Raw genomic sequence first — 20,967 nt, 5'->3', positions numbered from 1 at the left:
TGCTGTCCCAGACCTGCAGGCCTACGTGAAGCCACCCACCTGGCCCACTGCTGCACAAGCTGTTGCAGGAGTAGTAAGGCTGAGGACCAAGGTGAGGTGATGGAGAAGGCTAGGAAGAGAACTCACTGGCTGCAAGGAGTGACAACCATGTTGAGAAGGCAACAGAAGTCCAGGACATCAAACACAACCTGAAGGAGGCCAAGGAAACCATCTTGGCTGCCGTGAGAAGCCCAGTGGAAGGGCCAGGCTGAGAACTGGTTCAGTGTGTCCTCTTCTAAATGTGGTCCAAGTGCCTGGCTTTTGACTTCACTGCTTCAAGCCACACCCTCACTTGTCCTGCCTTCACCCTGCACCTGAGAGGCAGAATGGCCATGCGGATCTCACCTCACACGTGGGCCAGAGTGTGTCCAAGCCCCACCTTGAGAGAACTCAGTGTCCGTATTGCAGTGATACTGATACTTGGGCATTATTCCCATTCCTACCTTAATTTTATAAAACCAAAATAGTCATTTGTTCAATATGGATAAAAATATTCTATCACTCTTTGTAAATCTTGGCTTACCCATCCCCACAAATAAACATCACACTTTAATACTACAATTCTCACTGTATTTGATTGTAAATTTTTAATGAGGGGAAAGGTCCTAGGCTATGGCAGACTTAATTATCCTGTTACCTGCCTCTCAGGGCAAACACAACAGTCTGTTAAATGTGGTGTACATAGATGAATTGTCCAGTTAATCTCCACCAAAATTACTCTGAGATACTGTGGGGTGAATAAGTGGAATACGAAATGGAAGATAGCTTCATTTTGAACAAGTTGCCTTTTAACATGTGTTAAGGTTTTTCTAAAATCAATCCTGGCCATGAGACAGATAATCTTTTCTCATTGTTTTAAAAAATATTATAACTGAAAAATACATTGCAAAATAGAACATATAAAGAACATGGTTTTCAGAGCAGAGTTGTGGCACAGCATTTTAAACTGTCATTTGCAATGCAGGCATCTCATATCAGAGGGCAGATTTGTGTCCTAACTGTTCTGCTTCTGATGCAGCTCTCTGCTAAAGTCCATGCTGAGGTACAGCAGATAAAGGCCCAAGTGCTTGGGTACTTACCACTTGTGTGGGAGACCAGAATGGAGTTCCAGGTGCCTGATTTTTTTTTTGACAGACAGAGTGGATAGTGAGAGAGAGACAGAGAGGAAGGTCTTCCTTTTGCCGTTGGTTCACCCTCCAATGGCCGCCGCGGTAGGCGCGCTGCGGCCGGCGCACCGCGCTGATCCGATGGCAGGAGCCAGGGGCTTCTCCTGGTCTCCCATGGGGTGCAGGGCCCAAGCACTTGGGCCATCCTCCACTGCACTCCCTGGCCACAGCAGAGAGCTGGCCTGGAAGAGGGGCAACCGGGACAGGATCGGTGCCCCCGACCGGGACTAGAACCCGGTGTGCTGGCGCCGCAAGGCGGAGGATTAGCCTACTGAGCCGCGGCGCCGGCCCCAGGTGCCTGATTTTATCCTGACCCAACCTTGGCCTTTGCAGCCATTTGAGAGTGAACCAGCTGATGGAAGATTCTCAGATATTCATTCTCTCTCTCTCTCTCTCCTCCCAGCCCCCACCCTGATATTCTGCATTTCAAATGAATGAATGAATGAATAAATATTTTCTTAAAAGTTTTCTTACCTGAGCCCTCTCATTAGGTGCCTGATATGATATACAAGAGCTGTCTGCTCCCTAAAGAGCTACTTTTAGGAATCACAAAACAGCTCAAACCCAAGCATACATTTTGGCCCCTTTGTGGAGAAGAATGGGGGAAACAAGATGGAAAGATGTATGAGTTTATAAGGCTAAGAAGGAAATAGATCTGTCTAGAATTAAAACAATGAATTATTGTTGCATTTTGTTAGACTTTCATGAGACTTTGTGTGTTTTAAGTGGGTTTGACTGTGAACTTATTGGAGCAGGAAAATAATATTAATTAGTAGGGGTAGGTAAATTTTTTACATTGATATTTGTTTGAAAAAATTCAAGCAGTAAACAATATGCATAATAGAAAGAGAATTTTTCTAAACGCAACCTTATATCTACCTTATCTAGAACTTTAGGGGAATTATTAATTGTCAAGATCCTTTTTACCTTTCTAACTTCAGCCTATAATATTGTGAGTTTCACATCTCAAAATTATATCTAGCCATCTCTATGGCATGAAGTCTTTTATTTTGGAAGGGTAGGGTCCAGGGTTATAAGTCATAGTAAAAAGGATTTAAGAATATTCACAATTTATTGGGAGCCTTCCAGTGATTTGTTATCTGTATATTTATGTATAAATGTGTATATTTTTACCATAATCTAGTTTAATATAATTTAATCTAAATTATTCAGTATCTAACTTTAATAACATTTTATATCCTAATGGTTAAATTTCCAACCCCATTTTCTTACATGGAAGACAGGGTAATGTTATTTTGAATGGTGTGTTTCTCCTCATCTATAAAATCTGGGCCTCCAAATGGGTGAGTTTATAGCAATTAAGTCCAAGTGTATAATGGAAAGATGCATCCTTTGCATTTCAGAGCTCAGGACAAGGCAGCCATGCAGTTGAGTGAGTTGGAAGAGGAAATGGATCAGAGGATTCAGGCTGCAGAACATAAGACACGGAAAGATGTAAGTGTGGGATTGGCTGGATTGGCTGTTCATTCAGCAACTCTTTATGGAGCACTTTTTATGGACAAGACCCCAAGCACTCGTGGGTGTGGGTACAACAAATCCAGGCTCCCACAAATGTTGCCATTGCTGGTTTTTCTAGTGGTGGTGTTTTGTGGAGTTGGAGTAAGAAGAAAGAGAGAGAGTAATAGAGGAAATACGTAATGCAGATAAAGTACAGCAGAGAAACAACATGGATGATAGGAAGTGACTAGGAGAGGAGACTGCTGAGGTTGGATGACTGGTGGCAAAAAGGTGTTGTGAGAGGAAGAGCAGAGAGGTAGAGGTGATGTGAGTAATGTGGCCTGAGGAGGTGGCGGAACCAGCCTTTGGTGGAGAGGATGGGTTGACATAGCCATACCTGTCTCTCTGTCCTTGTCTGCTACCAAGTTTAGGTCTAGATTACAATGAAATTAAAAATCTGTCTTCAAACGTTGGTGTTTCGCAATGTAATATACCTTTATTCAGCACTGGCAGAACTGTTTAAAGTTGAAAGTCACATGCTATCTTCAGTATTTCTTTTGAATAAATAATTATCTTTTCCCCTTTAAAAACTAATGGTGACTAATGGTTACTGAAAACAGAAAATAGAAATATATTTCTTGGAGTGGTTAGTGTGAGGTTAAAGGTTCTATTTTTATTCACTCATTTGAGCCATTATATGCTGTTGTGTTGCTTGCATTGTTTACCTTAGTAGCTTTTTATGGTAGTTTTAGTAGCTTTTTATGGTAGTTTTTTTAGGTTGATGCAATATGTGAATGAAGGCAGTTTTACTTGTCTTTCTGATCTGAGTGATGCTTTCTGTTTTTCTTGCCACATCACACTGGTTAGAGCAATAAAAATGATGAGAGTTGGCATCGTTGTCTACATTCAGTCTTTTGTCTTTAAATTTGGTGTTAGGGGTGTGTTCATAAATCCCCTATCTTAAGTTGACGTTCCTTTGTGTGCCTAGTTCACTGGGAGTCATTGCAGTTGTTTTAATCAGGAATAAGTCTGGGATTTTGTCAGGTGCTTTTTCTGTGTCTACTGAAATGATCAGGTTTCTTTTCCTTTTTTAGAGTTTGTGTTGAATTATGTTGACTGAATTACATTGACTGTTGGGTGTGAAAACAAACTTGCGCTCTTTTTTTTTTTTTAACTTTTATTTAATGAATATAAATTTCCAGTATACAGCTTATGGATTACAATGGCTTCCCCTTCCCATAATTTCCCTCCCACCCGCAACCCTCCCCTCTCCCGCTCCCTCTCCCTTTCCATTCACATCAAGATTCATTTTCAATTCTATTTATATACAGAAGATCAATTTAGTATAAATACTTCAACAGTTTGCACCCACATAGAAACACAAAGTGAAACATACTGTTTGAGTACTAGTTATAGCATTAAATCAAAATGTACAGTACATTAAGGACAGAGATCCCACATCAGGAGCAAGCGCACAGTGGCTCCTGTTGTTGACCCAACAAATTGACACTCTTGAGACAGGATCCAGTTGGCCATGATGAATTATCTTTTATATACATTATGGAATTCAGTTCGCTAAATTTTATTTATCATATTTACATCTGAACTCATATGAGGTAATGGCTTGTAGTTTTAATGTCTTTGTCTGATTTTGGTATCAGACAAGTTCTGGTCTCATTGCAGGAATTGTAAAAAATATTCCCTCCAGATCAGTGTGCTACAAATCTGTGAAGAGTTTCTCCCAGCCACCACTATTTCTCACCTCATGACTGCAATAACCTCCATATCACCCCCACACTTACTTGTACAAATTGGAAATGGAATAAGCTAGAGTGTTTATTTCTTTTATTCATTTTTTAATAAAATATTTTTTAAACTGTAGAAGTAGTTATATCTGGGTAGAAAGACTTGCATCCAGGTCTGTTTTGATGCCTGCATGAGCACCTCACTGTGCGACCTCACTGTCTTCATCTACCTATGGGAGTAGGCAATACTTGTTGCCTCCCCCATAAAGCTGGATGAACTCCAGATAGCCACTTCAGAAAAAGAGTACCAGTAGGGAAAACGTTGCTTTTCTACTAAGCATTTCACACAGATTTTTTTGAATTTATATGGAGCATGTAATTGTCAAGGAGTATTTAATTTACTTGGGTTATTTAATATAATCCTCATAATAACCCTTTAAGTAAATGGAGGCATACAAGGAAGTTAAGCAGCTTGCTCAGGCTCAACAGCCAGTGAGAAGGCAGTAGGAGCCCCACCTGCAGCAAGTGTGCAAATGTGGGATCGTGCACCTTGGGGGAGGTGCCCACCCTTACCCCCCTCAGACTGTTTTCTGCCCTCTCTCTCTGGTTTTTCTTAGTATCATTTCCTGAAGTCATCTCTGTTTTCTGTCTTCCCCAACTAGAATATCAATTTGCAATGTCCCCATGTCCATGGGGCCATTCTTGATATGTCAGTTAATATTTGTACATGAGATTTCACTGGTTATAAACATAAAGATGTTTGAATTCTGAACAGGGGATTTGCAATTATACATTTTAATAAGAGAAAAATGAGAAGGGACATATTGGAGAAAAACCAGCTAATGGGAACACATTTTACATAGAAATTTGCAGTGATAGGATTTGATTTCAGATAAAGCATGCACTCTCAGAAAAAGGGCACGTCCAAAAAAAAAAAAAAAAAGGGCCCGTCCACTAACTATACCTTCCTGAGTCCTGATGACATGACGATTTAGGCACATATTGGAGCTCTTAGCTGGGCCATATTTTAACTACTAATAGTAGTCATCATTACTTAATAGGTGTGCTATTACCCTTTATCACAATGTAAGTATGGTCTCAGAGCTATCACTCCAGGGTGATGTATGGACGCAGGTTGTGGGGATTCTACAGTGCTTTTCACTTTTGCAGGCTCCAACTCCAGAACTCCTGCATGTTTAAAGTTATTTGCTTTCTGTCTATCATCCCTTCCTACTCCTCCCTCCCTCCAGGTAGGAGAATTGAGGTCAGCCTTCATTTGACACAAAATGTTTTCACTTGCGGAGTCTTGAAGGCTGTTTAAGAGTCTGAATCTATTTAAATCGACAAAATATTTCTGTTTTTCTTGTAGGAAAAACGCAAAGCTGAGGAAGCTCTCACTGATCTCAGACGTCAGTATGAAACAGAAGTAGGGGATCTGCAGGTGACAATAAAAAAACTAAAAAAGGTAAGGATGTAGCAGCCAAACCTTCAGGAACAGCCTCAGTATCAACGAGTGTCTCATGCAATGGCTAAAAACATTTGAAACTGCATTGAGGTGGCAGATAGAATCAGATTCCAGAGTCAAGCTGACTTCTTAACAAGACTTTTATTTAAGGGCACTTGAGTTTCTCCTCCATTTCCAGAGGCCACCTAGCTTTTCCATAGATTTAAAAAATGTTCCTGATCCCTTGAAGAGTTGTCCATCAAACCCCACTTTGATTCCTTTCATTTGCACCAACCAGGTACCCTTCAGTCCCCTTTGCCGAGTGCACTGCACACTTCTTGACAGTTTGTGGCACTGTCCCTCTTGGTCATGCGCTTCTGTTCCCCTACTCCTAGTTAACTGATAGCTCGTCTGTGAATATTAGTCACATAATGCCTATTGCTCCTTAAATAGAAATCCAAGACCTAAGGGACCCCTCCTGATCAGCAGAGACAGGGAAGAACTTGCTGAGGTATCAGCAGAGGTGTGGTCTGTTTGGGCTTTGGCGGTTCCATTCAGTCATGTGCTGTCAGACATTTAATAAGTGACTCTGAAGTGGGATGCAGAGAGATGAGAGGGATTTCTAAAGTTTGCTGATTTCCATGGTATAAAAGACTCCCACCATTATTAATTTCACACTACCAAGTTGACATGCCTAAATGTAGAACTGGGAAGAGATGCTTACTTAGGTGCTCACCCACTGGTACAAGTTGTCTCCAGTACATTATTCCACTCCATTGTTACATGTGGGCTGTTTGCATACCTAGTAGTTAAAGTGAAAACAGGTAATTAAAAAACAATTGGTTCCGAATGTGACAGTAAGACTGAGTGACAATTAATTGTATTTTGCAAACTATTCTGAGTTAAAATTCTGGCAAGATTAAGAATTCTCCCCAATAGCCTTCTTGGAAAATTGTCACCAACGTCAACTTTATGTTCAATTTTCATACCTATATGCTCTGCCCAGTCTCCTGCTTGTGCCAAAGCCACAGATTCTGCAAGTCATTGGTTTTACTTATTCCTGTGGCTTCCAGAATCTTTAGACTAACACAGTGTATGCAATACGAGACACAGAGCTTCTTGCCCTGCTATCCTGATGTCATCTATGGTGAAAACCAATTGGCTCTGAATGGAGGCTGTGTGTTGGGAGTAACTGATGAGAACTGAGTCCTTGTTCAACCTGTAACGGTTTCTCCCTGAAACTCCGTTCTGACCATTGTTAGTTTCTTATCTGTAAAAAAGGGGTTGATGATGAACTGTCCTGCCCAACCACAATAACTTGCATTTCATTAACTGTAGTTTGTTAAGCTCTTCTTACAATTTAGAAAATTTAATTCTCAAACTTTCTCCCAGGAAGGTGTAAATATCCTACTTTTACAGATATTGAGTTCCAGAGAGGTTGAGCAACTTCTTCAAAGTCACACAGCCAGTACCCCGTGGAGTTGTCTTACTGCAGTTTGTGCTTTCATACTTATAATAGACTTTGCGCCTGCCTGATGTGGTTCTTATGCAAAACAGTAAGATGATTTATGACAGTATGTTAAAGGGTGTAAACAACCCTAAAAAAGTTTCCCAAAATTGATTACATTTGCCAATAACATATGCCACTTATTCTGAGAAATCCATTTTTTTTTAAAAAAGATTTATTTATTTATTTGGATGGCAGAATTACAGAGAGAGCAAGAGAGAGAGAGAGAGAGAGAGATTTTCCATCTGCTGGTTCACCCCCCAGATGGCTGCAAAGCCTGGGGCTGGCCCAGACAGAAACCAGCAGCCTGGAACTCCATCTGAGTCTCCCACTTGGGTGTCAAGGGCCCAACTACTTGGGCCATCTTCTGTTGCTTTCCCAGGCACATTAGAAAGAAACCGGATTGGAAGTAGAGGGGTGAGACTACAACCGGTGCTTTTATGGGATGCTGGTGTTGCAGGCTGCAGCGTAACCCACTTTGCCACAGCAGTGACCCCAAGAAGTCAACTTTACTCACAGTTTTTTTTCTTTGAAGTCGTAATGCATCTTGAAATCATTGGCTCTTCTCAGTCACCGTCAGCCGCATAGCAGTTGAGACACAGCTGAGTGTAAAAAGCCTTTTGTTGATGTATGTGACAAGGTGAAGTCCAGTGTCAAAGATCTCAGACCTGATGAAATATGGGGCCGTTGGGATCAGTGCATAAATGTCCCATAAGTGAACACCCCAAGTCCACATAGTTCCCAGGGGATGTGAGCTATTTGTTGGAGGAGATTTTTTGTTTTCCATGTTATAAATGCTCCTGAACAGTTGATTCCAGTAATACTAATGACCTAACCAGCAAGCAAGGCTTGTGTATTTTTTTAAAAGATTTATTTTATTTATTTGAAAGACAGAGTTACAGAAAGAGGTAGAGACAGAGAGAGAGGTCTTCCATCTACTGGCTCAACCCCACTTGGCCACAATGGCCAGAGCTGTGCCAATCCGAAGCCAGGAGCTTCTTCCGGGTCTCTCATGTGGGTGCAGGGGCCCAAGGGCTTGATCCATCTTCTACTGCTTTCCCAGGCCATAGCAGAAGACTGGATCAGAAGAGGAGCAGCTGGGACTAGAACCAGCGCCCATATGCGATGCTGGCACTTCAGGCCAGGGCTTTAACCCGTTGTGCCACAGCACCAGCCCCAATGCTTGTGTGTTTATATAATTGTGTTGTGTGTGTCTAGCTTCATGTCATGCACAGGTTTTGATTTCAGTAATTTGATAAGCATTTCTATTTATTTATTTATTTATTTTTGACAGGCAAAGTAGACAGTGAGAGAGAGAGAGAGACAGAGAGAAAGGTCTTCCTTTACCACTGGTTCACCCTCCAATGGCCGTTGTGGCCGGCGTACTGCGCTGATCTGAAGTCAGGAGCCAGGTGCTGCTCCTGGTCTCCCATGGGGTGCAGGGCCCAAGCACTTGGGCCATCCTCCACTGCACTCCCGGGCCACAGCAGAGAGCTAGACTGGAAGAGGGGCAACCGGGACAGAATCTGGCGCCCCGACCGGGACTAGAACCCGGTGTGCTGGCACCGCAGGCAGAGGATTAGCTTATTGAGCCGCGGTGCCGGCCAATAAGCATTTCTTGAGTTTGCCATGGAGAAAACATAGGTGAATCTGACATGAATTCTGCTTTTAAAAAGTCTTCCAATTTAGAAGGGAGATTAAGACATTCTTAAATACTTATAATACAGAACAAGAAGTATCAAGTATGGAATTTATAAAGCAGAACATAGAGGTCCAGGCTTGAGTGGAACATAATTGAAAAAAGCTAAAATTGAGTTGCCTACTTGTTGAGTGTTTTCCAAAAATGGCCTTTCAGTTGTTTTCAAGAAAATCCATTTAACACTAAAATCTTTTATAAATGCTTAAATCATTTAAAACAAACCTACAAATCCTTATGCATTTTATGTAGGCTAGTAATATACAAAATAATATATGTTGAAAATTTAAGACTTCTATAATTCTCATATTGTTATTCAAGGATACCCCTACACTTATCCAAAGCAATTTGAAGTGAATTTGTAATTCAACAGCTTTCATTTGCTCTTTCAGCTTGAAGAACAATCAAAACACATAAGTCAAAAGGAAGATGTGACTGCACTAAAAAAACAAATTTATGATTTATCAATGGTAAGAATCACTTTTTATTAACCTACACTTCCTGTTAGACAACAAAAACTTAATCGTGCTGCTATGTCACTGTTTCAGGAATAGAAGCTTAAAGAGAAATGAATAGGCCAATCAGAGAAGGTCTTTAAAATGTCTGTGAGCAAAGATATTATTTATACTGGGTTTTGGTCTCAGTGATATGCTGCCCATTGTGAATGCTGTTATTTGTTTTTTTATTCAAAGTAACAGGGACTTCCCACAGCATAGGTAAATGCCATTCTTATCCCCTCAGCTCTTTTGCATCCAGGCTTTTTGCAAAGGATGTAACTGTGCTGCCTTCCCTCCAACTTTTCTATTCCAGCCCATTTTACATCTTCTGCTGACCATATCTTTATTAATTCAGTTGCCGGAGTTGAGAACATTTACATCTGTTTTGCTCTTATTTTCTTTACTTTGATTTTAGATTGATTCCAAAATTTTAAAGTAAGTAACGGACATTTTCTTTTTTATGACCTTCGGTACTAGGTTGTAGGCTTGCATTTCTTCTTCTCCATTCATTTTCCCTATATGACTCAAAAGAAGGTTCCAGAGTCTGGTCAAGTGAATTCCCTGTATTCCAAATGTTGATGTGCCATAGTTGCCTTTATATTTGGATCATGACTTCTCAAAGAGTTACTTGGTTTTCTTGGATTTTCTGATTGGGTTATTAGTTTCTGGTTAAGGGCATTTGGGAGGTGAACCAGAAGATGAGAGAAAGTCTGTCTCCCCTCCATCCTCTCCCAAATAAAGTAAATAAGTTTTTTTTTTTTTTTTAAAAAAAACTGTACTATTATCAGTGATATTTTAAGACTTCTTATTTATTTTTCCCAATTCGTGAAATTTGTTTTATTTTTCTCCCTGGAAATGTTAATTTTGAAATCCATAACATTTCAGTTATTAACAGGACTGATTGGGACTTGATACTCATATGTCATCCCTGAACTTATTTTCGTTGGGTCTTTCACTGAATTGTAACACTTTTGTGTCACAGTTTTTCTTCTTTTGGGTGTTCATCCTCATTTTGGTATGGTACATTCCTAGGGACATTCTTTGGAAAGGGTATGTGAGAAATAAAATTTCTCAGTTTTTAATATCTGAATATATCTGTATGCCCCTCACAATTTATTGAAAACTTGTCTATAAAGCCCACTTCTCTGGAATTTATTCATTTAAGTCTTTGTAGCTCTCTCTCCCTCTCTTTCTATCGCTCTCTCTCTCCCTTTTGCTGTGTTTTGTTGTTGTTGTTTGTTTGTTTTCTAAATACCTGGCAATCCTTGATGATCTCTGTAATCTGTTCATAGTTTGAAGGGAAAGGTTACATTGATTATTTTAGGGAACTAGTGTAGGAGGCCCTTGCAACCAGACAAACAACCTGTTTACCTCCAGGCTTCTCCCTTGAGAAGTGTTTTCTGAGAGCTCAGTTGAAGCTGGCTGTCAGCCCCAGATACAGAACGCGTGGGGCAGGGATATTCAGAGAGAAGCTCCGGCTTTCCTTATGGGAGTCATTCATTCGCTTTTAAAACCACAAGCTCTGTCTTGTTGCCTTTGGAATCGATTCTGGTCGGCTGCTGTTCTTGCTGGGGGAAGGGCCTGGAGAAGTATCTTGGTATTACAACTGAAGCTCTGCTTCTGATCCCAGCTCTCTGTCTTCTGTGCTCTGGGGTAGAGCCTTCAGCACACTTTTGGATTTCCCTGGGAGGACATTTCCATCCAGTTTCCATTTTCCAGGCATGTGTCTAAGTCACTTGACTGTTCATCAGCCCCTCTTCCATTAGCATCCATTTCCTTTGGTATTTCAGTGCTAATTCAGTTTCAGAAAGGAGAAAATAAAATCATGTGTTCAGTCCACCACCTTGAACCAGAGGCCTCTAAGGATCTTTTTTTTTTTTTAAAGAAAAATATAGAAATTTTCTAACATACTGAATTATTTTTAAGTGCAAAGCTTATAATGTTAAAGTCATAGGATTTATTGTAAAAAAAATCTATCTTATAATAGCTACTGTTAATTGCACAGATTGTTTAAAATTACTTTTGTAGCTCCCATTAAGTAAAGTAGGTGTTCAAAGGTTTCATCTCAGTTAATTTGCCAAAAAACTTCCTAAAGCCTCTATTGTTTGGTGCCTAATGTCAAGTATAAAAAAAACTGAAGAATGGCATTGAGGATGTAGATTTTTGATAATGTAATAAGTTACATTAATTTGAAATTACTATGAATTGACAATCAGTTCTTTGAACAGTAAGATCTGAGGAATAGTGGAAAAGTGGGAGTGATATGTGGGAGGATCCAGTTCACTTCACTTCATTTCTCCCAGGCTAAAGACACTAAATCTAATATCTTGTACTTCTTCTTTTCTCTAGGAAAATCAGAAAGTTAAAAAAGATCTTTTAGAAGCACAGACAAGCATAGCCTTCCTTCAGAGTGAATTAGACGCTCTGAGAAGTGATTATGCTAACCAAAGTCTGAACTCTGAGAGGTAGGAAACTTTGCGTTTTATTTTTCAGTTTGGGTGCAGTGTTTGCTGAGCTGATCATCTGTGTGAATGAATCTCGGTTCTGTAAGATTAAAGGAGTGCCCGTTAACTTTATTTATGTGGTCTTTACTTTCTATTTTGCTTTCAGTGTCACAATTCCTAGTTCTCTGTGTTTTCAGTTATTTTAAAGGGACAGACTAATTTGTTTAATTATTGGCTGTTTAGGACAGTGTAGGGCTTGCTTAGTAAAATGGTTGAATTCTCTGGGAGCTAGAAGAATAATCCTAAAATGTCGAGAGTCGGTGCTTATTAAAGCTCCTTGCAGGTAGGAATCCTGACCATAAAACATAAACAAGGGAAAAGGAGATTTGTTAGACAAGTACTTTTATTTTTTAATTTCTTCATTTTGCAGTATGGTATTAATAACCCCTGCTACACTCACACACACACGCATGTATATAATGGATATATACATGGATATTTGTAGAGGGACTTATTATAAGTATAGAACGTATAGACATTTACATATGTGTGTCCCTCAGTACATGTACACTGGGGGGAAATATACATTTTACTTTTTTTTTTCCACAAACGTTAATCAGAATTAAGATCTTATAATAGAAAACAGTAAAGTATTTATTAAGTATTTACTATATACAGGTCCCTGAGCTAGAGAAAGAGTTAGGAATTTGAAGTAAATAAAAAAAAAAAAAAAAAGGTGTGGTCTGTGCTTTTTGGAAACTTCAAGTTTATTTGAAAAAAGGAAAGTTACAGACATGAACAGTGTCAGAAATAATATCACCTACAGTGTCACAGCTGGGTTTTATTGGTGTGGTGTCACAGAAGAGTTTTCTTTCCATTTAGAAGAGCTGAAGAATTTTTTTAAAAGCAGAGACTTGGGGAACAGGTTTGTGTTGGGCAAGTGGGGAGGAAGCAGCCCTGAGGGCAGCACCAGCAACTGGAAGCTGGTGGCACTGCCATGGCCAGCAGCTGTGCTCAGCCGGACAGGTGTAACTCCTTCAACCCCCAGGACCCTAGGGGAGAGGCACTTCCAGCATGCACACGTTATACCTGGGGAAAGAGAGTGTCGCAGGTGTTCCAGGTGAGGCAACAGCCAAAACCTGGGGCAAGGATAAGGCTGGTTTGGAGAGAGGTGGTCAGGCCACTAAACAGAGATTTTGAAGCGGAAGGCTGTTAACATGTAAAGAAATAAATAGTTGAAATGTTAGTTTAAGACTATAACATAAGGGCCCAGAATTTTTGGTTAAGGAATTTGAATTCCTACAGCCAGTCGAGAAGTTTTAGCTTTACCGTCCAGGATGCAAATGGACAGGTTTTTGTGCACACACTTGGAAACCCAAGAGTTTTGGAAAGCTGGTGATGGGGTTTGTCTGCTGAGCATGGGGCTTTTGGGTGACAGTGAGTGCACCTGTTCTGAGTGCAGTTGGAGGAAGAGGCCCAGGGCTTCCATAATAAAGCAACAGAGGCAGTAAAACTGGAGTCGCTGGGGATCCCAGAAAGCCTGGTTCTGTGGTTTTTGGGTGAGGTGGGGAGGAAAAGCAGGGGTGAGGTTAAGTTAGGGAAAGGACAAAGAGTCACAGGAAAAGAGAAACCAGCTGGAGTTGAAATCCATGCATACTTTTTAAAATAATGCACATTTGTCTTCTGTGTTGGGACTTCAGATTGTTTTGGACCAAAATGAACTTATATTTTAATTCAATTTCCATGAACTTTTTAAAGTCGACTCCTGTAAGGCTTGGAGTGGGCAGAGAAGTTCAGAGGAGTAAAGGGATGCTGTACCACACCTGCCTGGGGGGAGGGAGGGGACGGTCAGGAGCAGACCAAGGGCTCAGAATTAAGGTCCAGTGAGGAAAATAACCAGGCCGCTGGGTGCTGAGTGTGGCAGAGGAGGGTGGAACCCGGCAGGAGGATGCATGGGGTGTGGGTGTGCTTGTGGAGTCTTGGGAGAGGCTGCTCATGTCACAGAAGAACAGGGCAGGAGCACAGATGAGGCAGGACCAGGGGCAAGGACACACATCTTTGAGAAAAGGTGAGCAAGGACCTGGGAGGGTAGGTGCAAGGAAGGCAGGACTTGACGCCTGATTCTCATTCAAACATAAAATATAATTTTACAGGGATCTGGAAATAATCCGAGAGTACACAGAAGATCGAAATAGTCTTGAGAGGCAAATTGAAATACTGCAGTAAGTTCTCATATAAAACCCTCATTACATTTGCATTCCACTTTTCTTTTGTTAATAAAACACATGCCACGTACAACACAGTTGTCCTATATGGAGTCTGGGTTCACAGGTCAGTGTGTGTGTTTCACTACAGTGCCTTCCGTGCATCTGCCAGGTTTGTGATCTTTCTAATCCTAAGTAAATTATTCAAATGCAAGAAATAGCGTATTCTTCCCTGAAAGTCCTTGCAAGTCTGCTGATGTGAGCATATGTCTGCATTATGCCTCAGTAAAGAGTCATGGCCCTCATCTCTCAGCTTTCTCTGCTGCTCTCTACGTCGAGAGTCGGCCAGACTTCTTAACGTTGGTACGTGCGAGACGTGTGCCTCTGCAGTCATTCTTGAGTTGTCCTGCTGTGCCACAGCGCCAGCCCCTAGAGGCCTGTTTTTCGTAGGTTTTCTTATTTTCTCGCTATATAGAAATATTGCTCCTGCTCTGTCAACTTCATAATGAAGTCACAACGAGTCCATGCTCTGAGGGCCTGGCCCGCCCCGCCTCCACCTCCCTATCTACTGTCTTTATTTTCTACCCAGGCAGTATTTTCTTCTCGTTTAAGTTCCTTCAAACCAATCACAGTCAGACTTGACGGAATTTGTTGTTGTTGTTGTTACCGTTTCGAATGCTTCTTAGGCCTCACCTGTGCCAGCTATGGCGTTCAGTGACTACAACAATCCTGGGATTCTCTTATTCATTCCTTCGGTTAACAGGTTTCTCAGTCAGCACCTTTTCAGGTCAGGTATTCCAGGAGCCAGGGCAAGAACCACAAGCAGAAGGGGGGGTGGGGTCTTCCTCTGCATGAGCTCATTGGGGAGGAAAACAGAAACTGGTCAAGTGTTCAGACATAAATATGCAGTGCCAATGGGGGAGGGGTGGTAAAGGAAAGGCACCTGTGCCCTGAGGGAGGCCTTGACCTCTCCACGAAGGGCATCAATATGTTCCCGGAGGAAGTGAGGACAGAGCCGAGCTCTGAAGGGTGAACAGGCCTGAAACAAGGGAAGATAAGCGGCTCTGTGAGGCAGCAACCCCGCTGTTGTCCTCCCCGTGCAGAAGGGGCAGCTCAGGCTCTGAAGGTCACAAGGAAGCGAGCACCTGTGTTGGGATCTGAGCCCGAAGTTGTCTGAGATCAACACCAACCTGCACACCTGCTACAAGACAGTGCCTGATGGAACAGCGCCAGGCCAGGCGTAGCCAGGAGGACAAAGAAAGCATGATGTCACATTGCATCCACGCCGGCTACAGGGGTGGGAGAGCCGGCCCTCGGGCTCAGGCCTCCGGGGGGCTCCCTGAGCTGCTGAGGTCCACAGCATTGCCAATTCATTCCTAAAACACCATGAGACCTCCAAAGAAAGATAACAAATCAATTAAGGTGTTGTACTTTGAATAAAGAATAGGATCTCGATTTATGAGATGTGAAGGGAAGTGGTAGAAAGTTGCAAAAGGGGGGTGAGCGATTCCACATTCTGAAGGCCGGATATGGAACAGTAGTGGAGGTATCGATCCGCATTTTACTCATTATCTGTCTCTTTACTCTGCAGAACAGCGAACCGGAAGCTTCGTGACAGTAACGACGGTCTTAGGAGTGCCCTTGAAAACAGCTGCAGCAAGTTCAGCAGATCCTTGGTATACCATCTCGTTTTACGATGCATTTCAGTCCTTGTAGTAATCCTTGGTATACCATCTCGTTTTACGATGCATTTCAGTCCTTGTAGTAATCCTTGGTATACCATCTCGTTTTACGATGCATTTCAGTCCTTGTAGTATTAGAATAATTTGAAGGGGATGAAAATAACTTAATTTCTTAGAGAATACTTTTATGTAGATCCTTATAATGAGAAGTTATTTCCATAAAATAGCAAAAGGCAATATTTTTCCAAATTAGAAAAATATGTTACCCTGCTGCAGAGATAAATGCCTCTACGTCAACCAAGTCTTTTGTTAGATGGTTTAGAACCAAAGAAAGGTGTATAAAATATGAGCTTTGCCTTGAGTGTTTAATGTCATAGGAAGTTAAGATGTATGCCGGTAGCGCCGCGGCTCACTAGGCTAATCCTCCGCCTTGCGGCGCCGGCACACCGGGTTCTAGTCCCGGTCGGGGCGCCGGATTCTGTCCCGGTTGCCCCCCTTCCAGGCCAGCTCTCTGCTGTGGCCAGGGAGTGCAGTGGAGGATGGCCCAAGTGCTTGGGCCCTGCACCCCATGGGAGACCAGGATAAGCACCTGGCTCCTGCCATCGGATCAGCGCGGTGCGCCGGTCGCAGCGCGCCAACCGCGGTGGCCATTGGAGGGTGAACCAACGGCAAAAAGGAAGACCTTTCTCTGTGTCTCTCTCTCACTGTCCACTCTGCCTGTCAAAAAATAAAAATAAAAAAAAAATTAAAAAAAAAAAGATGTATGCCGGTAGATAGTGTAAGAACAAGTGGAAAATCTCACGGAAGCAGAGCTAAAATATTGCTCACTTGAAAGGAAGGAGAGAGGGACCGGTTAGAGCCCTGGTCTGCAGTGCCAGCATCCCATATGGGTGCTGGTTTGAGTCCCGGCAGCTCCACTTCCAATCCAGCTCTCTGCTATGGCCTGGGAAAGCAGTAGAAAAAGACCCAAGTGCTTGGGCTCCTGCACCCACATGGGTGACCTGGAAGAAGCTCCTTGGTTCCTATATTCATATAAACTCAGCTCTGGTCGTTGTGGCCATTTGGGGAGTGAACCAGCGGATGGAAGACCTCTCTCTCTCTCTCTCTCTCTGGCTCTACCCCTCTCTGTAACTCTATCTTTCAAACAAATAAAATAAATCTTTAAAAAAAAGAAAAAGAGGGAGAGAGTACTTCTGGCTGGTTGATGGATTGAATATTCTTTATGGTAGTGATATCATCAGCAGAGGAGCTGTGGTTTGAAAAGATTTAAGTCCAAGGAAGTTGGTATTCCAGGTTCCTAGCAAATCTAGCGAATTAGAGCACTGCTTAATGGAATATGCAGTAAGGCTTAGACTTAGATTAGATGATAAAGAGAAAAGGTTGGTATCTTTGCTGCAATTTTCCACTTGATTGTCATGCTTAGTTTTTTCATAATATGCATTTTGTGTGGACTTTTTGAAGATGGTGTGTGTGTGTGTGTGTTTGAGAGAGAGAGAGAGAGAGAGAGAGAGAGAGAGAGAGAAATGTTTACATGGAATAACAAATACTTACTTATATATTACAGCGTGTAAATAACATATCACCAGGGAATACAATTTCTAGAAGCAGTCTTAAATTTAATGGTCATTCTCCTCAACCTCTGGGCTATGACAGGTATGTTAACATCTGTTTTTTTTTTTTTTTTAATTTGAATTCTAGGTCAAGTAAAAGGAAGGCCAATTTCCATACAGATGAATTAAAATAATGTAATATATTTGGGGCTCTAATTTCTGTTTTCTAGGATCTTACTTTAATGTTTTGAGACACGAACCATGTAAAAATTAAAAGTAGAAATCCTTCAGAGACAGTAAAGTGTTTTTTTTAAACATATTCTGATGTCATTTGATGCCCCACCATTCCTTTGTTCCCTAATTCCATGTAACAAGACGTGGATTCTGTAGGAGATGTTTCAGGGAAGCCTCTGGGGTTACCGCAGATGACGTTGCAGTTTATGTAGTACAGGAACTTGAAACTGTTGTCACGGTCTGTAAGTGTCTAAGAGGTCTTGTGAGTTGTGCCCAGGCAAAGGAAACCCTTGAAACAGAAATCTGGCTAGTGGCTTCACGAGCTACAACACTGAAGGAGTCACATAGACTTATCAAATGTTAGAATTTAGTACTATTTAATCAATATCAAGTGAAAGATTTGGGGGCTATATTTTGGGAGACCTACTAATAAACACTTGAAAAGTACTTCTGTGGTTGTCTAGTGTTCCTAGTTAAGTTAATCTTGTAGGATTCTCGAGTTTGCAGATGAAAGTGAAAGCATAAATAAAAGGTTTCCAGTGCTCTATTTCTTTGCAACTTTATGACTCAGTGTTCAAGCAATTTTCATTTGGGTAGGTTTGGTATAAACATAATGTGGTTAATATCCTTGTGATAGCAATTGGTCAAGTTGCCATTCCAGAAAGGAAGGCTTATTGGTGATCATTTTTTTAAGATTTATTTATTTATGGGGGCTGGTGCTGCAGTATAGTGGGTAAAGCCACTGCCTGCAGTGTTGGCCTCCCATATGGGCACCAGTTTGGGTCCTGGCTGCTCTACTTTTGATCCAGCTCTCTGTTATGGCCTGGGAAAGCAGTAGAAGATGGCTCAACTCACTGGGCCTCTGCCCCGATCTGGGAGACCCAGATGAAGCTCCTGGTCCCTGGCTTCAGCTCAGCTCAGCTCTGGCCATTGAAAACAGGGAGCTAAAGTGGTTTGTACTCTGAGAATGGTGTTCTTATGTGCCTTACAAACTAATCCATTTCAGAAGAATTTCATAAATGAAGCAAAAATATATACAGATACACACCTACCCACCCCCCCACACCTATCTAGTGACGTAGATTGAGGTATGATATTAAATTCCTGCCTCAGAATAAAGGCTTTATAATTAAACAATATGTTGAGAGCATGGTGGTTGAGTCACTTTTTCAGTGAATTTTAAACATTTGCTAATGGCACAAATGTATTTTTTTAATTATTTATTTATTTGAAAGGCAGAGTGACAGAAAGAGATCTTCCATCCACTGGTTCATTCCCCCAATGGTCCCATCAGCTGGGACTGGACCACCAGGCTGAAGCCAGGAGACTGAACTCCAATTGGGCCTCCCACACGGGTGGCAAGGACTCAAGCTCTTGGGCCATTCTCAGCTGTTTTCCCAGGCACATTAACAGGGAGCCAAGTCACTAGCAGAGCAGCTGGGGCTCAAATAGGTGCTCCAATATGGGATGCCAGCATTGCAAATTGTGGTGTAACCTGCTTCACCACTGACCCAGTCCCACAAATGTGGTTTTGTTTGAGATGCACATATTCTTATTTATAAATATATCCTAGGCATATTTATTTCTTCTTATTTCTCCCACTTGCAGACCTAGTACCTTGCTGATTCTACCTTTTCCATGTTGCATGCTATTAGGATGATGCAGATGCTAAATAAGCTATAGCCAATGTTACTTAAGTATAAACTTGGATTCTTACAAAAACAAAATGGAAAAGCAAATGTAAATGCAATTTCTTTGAATTTTATTGTTTGGTGTTAATTTTTCCCTCACTCATAAAAAATAGCAGCTTCACAAATGCAAGAATCTGTAGTCAGGAGGTCTAGCCTTTGTCTGAGACATCTCCCGTGAAACATCTCTTCTCAGGGTGTTTCCAGACTATGTGTAGACACTGAGTGTCAGAAAATGCATCTCATTTCAGAACCACACTTTTCCCATTGTTCAGTATTTTCACCAAGTTGATGAAAGACATGATCCCTAGAGGCCGGCGTTGTGAAGCAAAAGGTTAAACTTCTGCCTGCAATGCTGGCATCCCACATGAGCACCGGTTCAAGTCCTGGCTGCTCTGCTTCTGATCTGGCTCCTTCCTAATGTGCCTTGGGAAGCAGCAGAAGATGCCCAAGTGCTTGAGTCCCTGCCCCCACACAGGAGACCCAACTGGAGTTCAGACTGCTGACTTCAATTGGCCCAGCCTGAGCAATTGCAGCCATTTGGGGAGTAAACCAGCAGAGGAAAGATCGATCGATCTCTCTCTCCCCCCGCTCTCAGTAACTCTGCCTTTCAAATAAAGAAATATGACCTCCAGAAAAATTTACCACTTGGCTCTATTTTGTCTTGTGCAACCTGAGAGAGAACGTACTCTTCTACACGTGTCAGCCCTTTAAGTATTTGAAGAGGGAAACCATTCAGACCTAAGTTGACTAACCTGATCCTCATAGCCAAGAGTGTTGAGTCTCACACAATCATGATTGGCTGTCCTGCCTGGGTTCTTAGCATGCCCTTTGAGGTGTTCTCTGGAAATCTTAACACATGATTGGGAATGTGATGTGACCCTCCATTAACATTAAAAGGCTCACATACTCTGTGTACACATTTATTAACACAACTTGAGGCTGCACTTTACATCTTGGGCACTTTTTCTATGAGGACACAAAGAAGGTGACTTTTAAAAGTTAGCTTCGTTGAATAACTGTTTGATTTGAGGGCCTTTGTGTGAATTGATTCTTGTATAGGATGTACTAGTGTTATTGCCCCAATGCTTAATCATGAACTCCATCCTGGCTCTCAGCAAAAGTGAGAATTTTGATCTTCCTGACTCCATCCTGGCTGTTGCCTGTCTGTGCAGTCAAGATTTGCCAGCCCTCAGGTCAAGCAGTCTGCTCCTCTGTCGCCAGGTCGTCCCGCTCCTCCTATATGGATGAGGACTGTGACTCATTGGCCCTCTGCGATCCTATGCACAGGATGAATTGTGAAGTTGACAGCCTGCCCGAGAGCTGCTTTGACAGCGGCTTGTCTACCCTGAGGGATCCCAACGAGTACGACTCAGAGGTGGAATACAAACACCAGCCGGGATTTCAGAGGTCGCACGGGGCGCAGGAGAGCTTTGCAGGCGATGCTTCAGACACAGATGTAAGCTCCAGAAACTACCACGTTCGTAGCCCTTGTCTCTGTCAGAAATCTCTCACCATATTTGACTTTTGTCTGTTATAGAAATCCATTTTAAATGTTATAATTAGGAAGTTCAGTCAGTAGAATTTTTTTTCTACATTAAGGAAGGAACCTC

General features: G+C 41.9%; 1 protein-coding gene across 1 annotated transcript in view; it reads left to right on the top strand.

The window, feature by feature from the left end:
- Window positions 1–20,967, top strand: part of LOC133771346 (ras and EF-hand domain-containing protein) — an 81,592-nt gene that overhangs the window by 35,423 nt on the left and 25,202 nt on the right. The window contains exons 3-10 of the mRNA XM_062207093.1: window positions 2,570–2,660; window positions 5,778–5,873; window positions 9,448–9,525; window positions 11,902–12,017; window positions 14,150–14,218; window positions 15,792–15,876; window positions 17,447–17,535; window positions 20,579–20,813. Of these exons, the coding sequence (XP_062063077.1) occupies window positions 2,570–2,660; window positions 5,778–5,873; window positions 9,448–9,525; window positions 11,902–12,017; window positions 14,150–14,218; window positions 15,792–15,876; window positions 17,447–17,535; window positions 20,579–20,813 (859 nt within the window). The remainder of the gene's footprint in view (window positions 1–2,569; window positions 2,661–5,777; window positions 5,874–9,447; window positions 9,526–11,901; window positions 12,018–14,149; window positions 14,219–15,791; window positions 15,877–17,446; window positions 17,536–20,578; window positions 20,814–20,967) is intronic.

The sequence above is a fragment of the Lepus europaeus genome, chromosome 12, assembly GCF_033115175.1.
Source record: "Lepus europaeus isolate LE1 chromosome 12, mLepTim1.pri, whole genome shotgun sequence".
Lineage (NCBI taxonomy): Eukaryota > Metazoa > Chordata > Mammalia > Lagomorpha > Leporidae > Lepus > Lepus europaeus.
The sequence above is the reverse complement of the archived record's forward strand: the minus strand, read 5'-3'. Positions and strand labels throughout refer to the sequence as shown.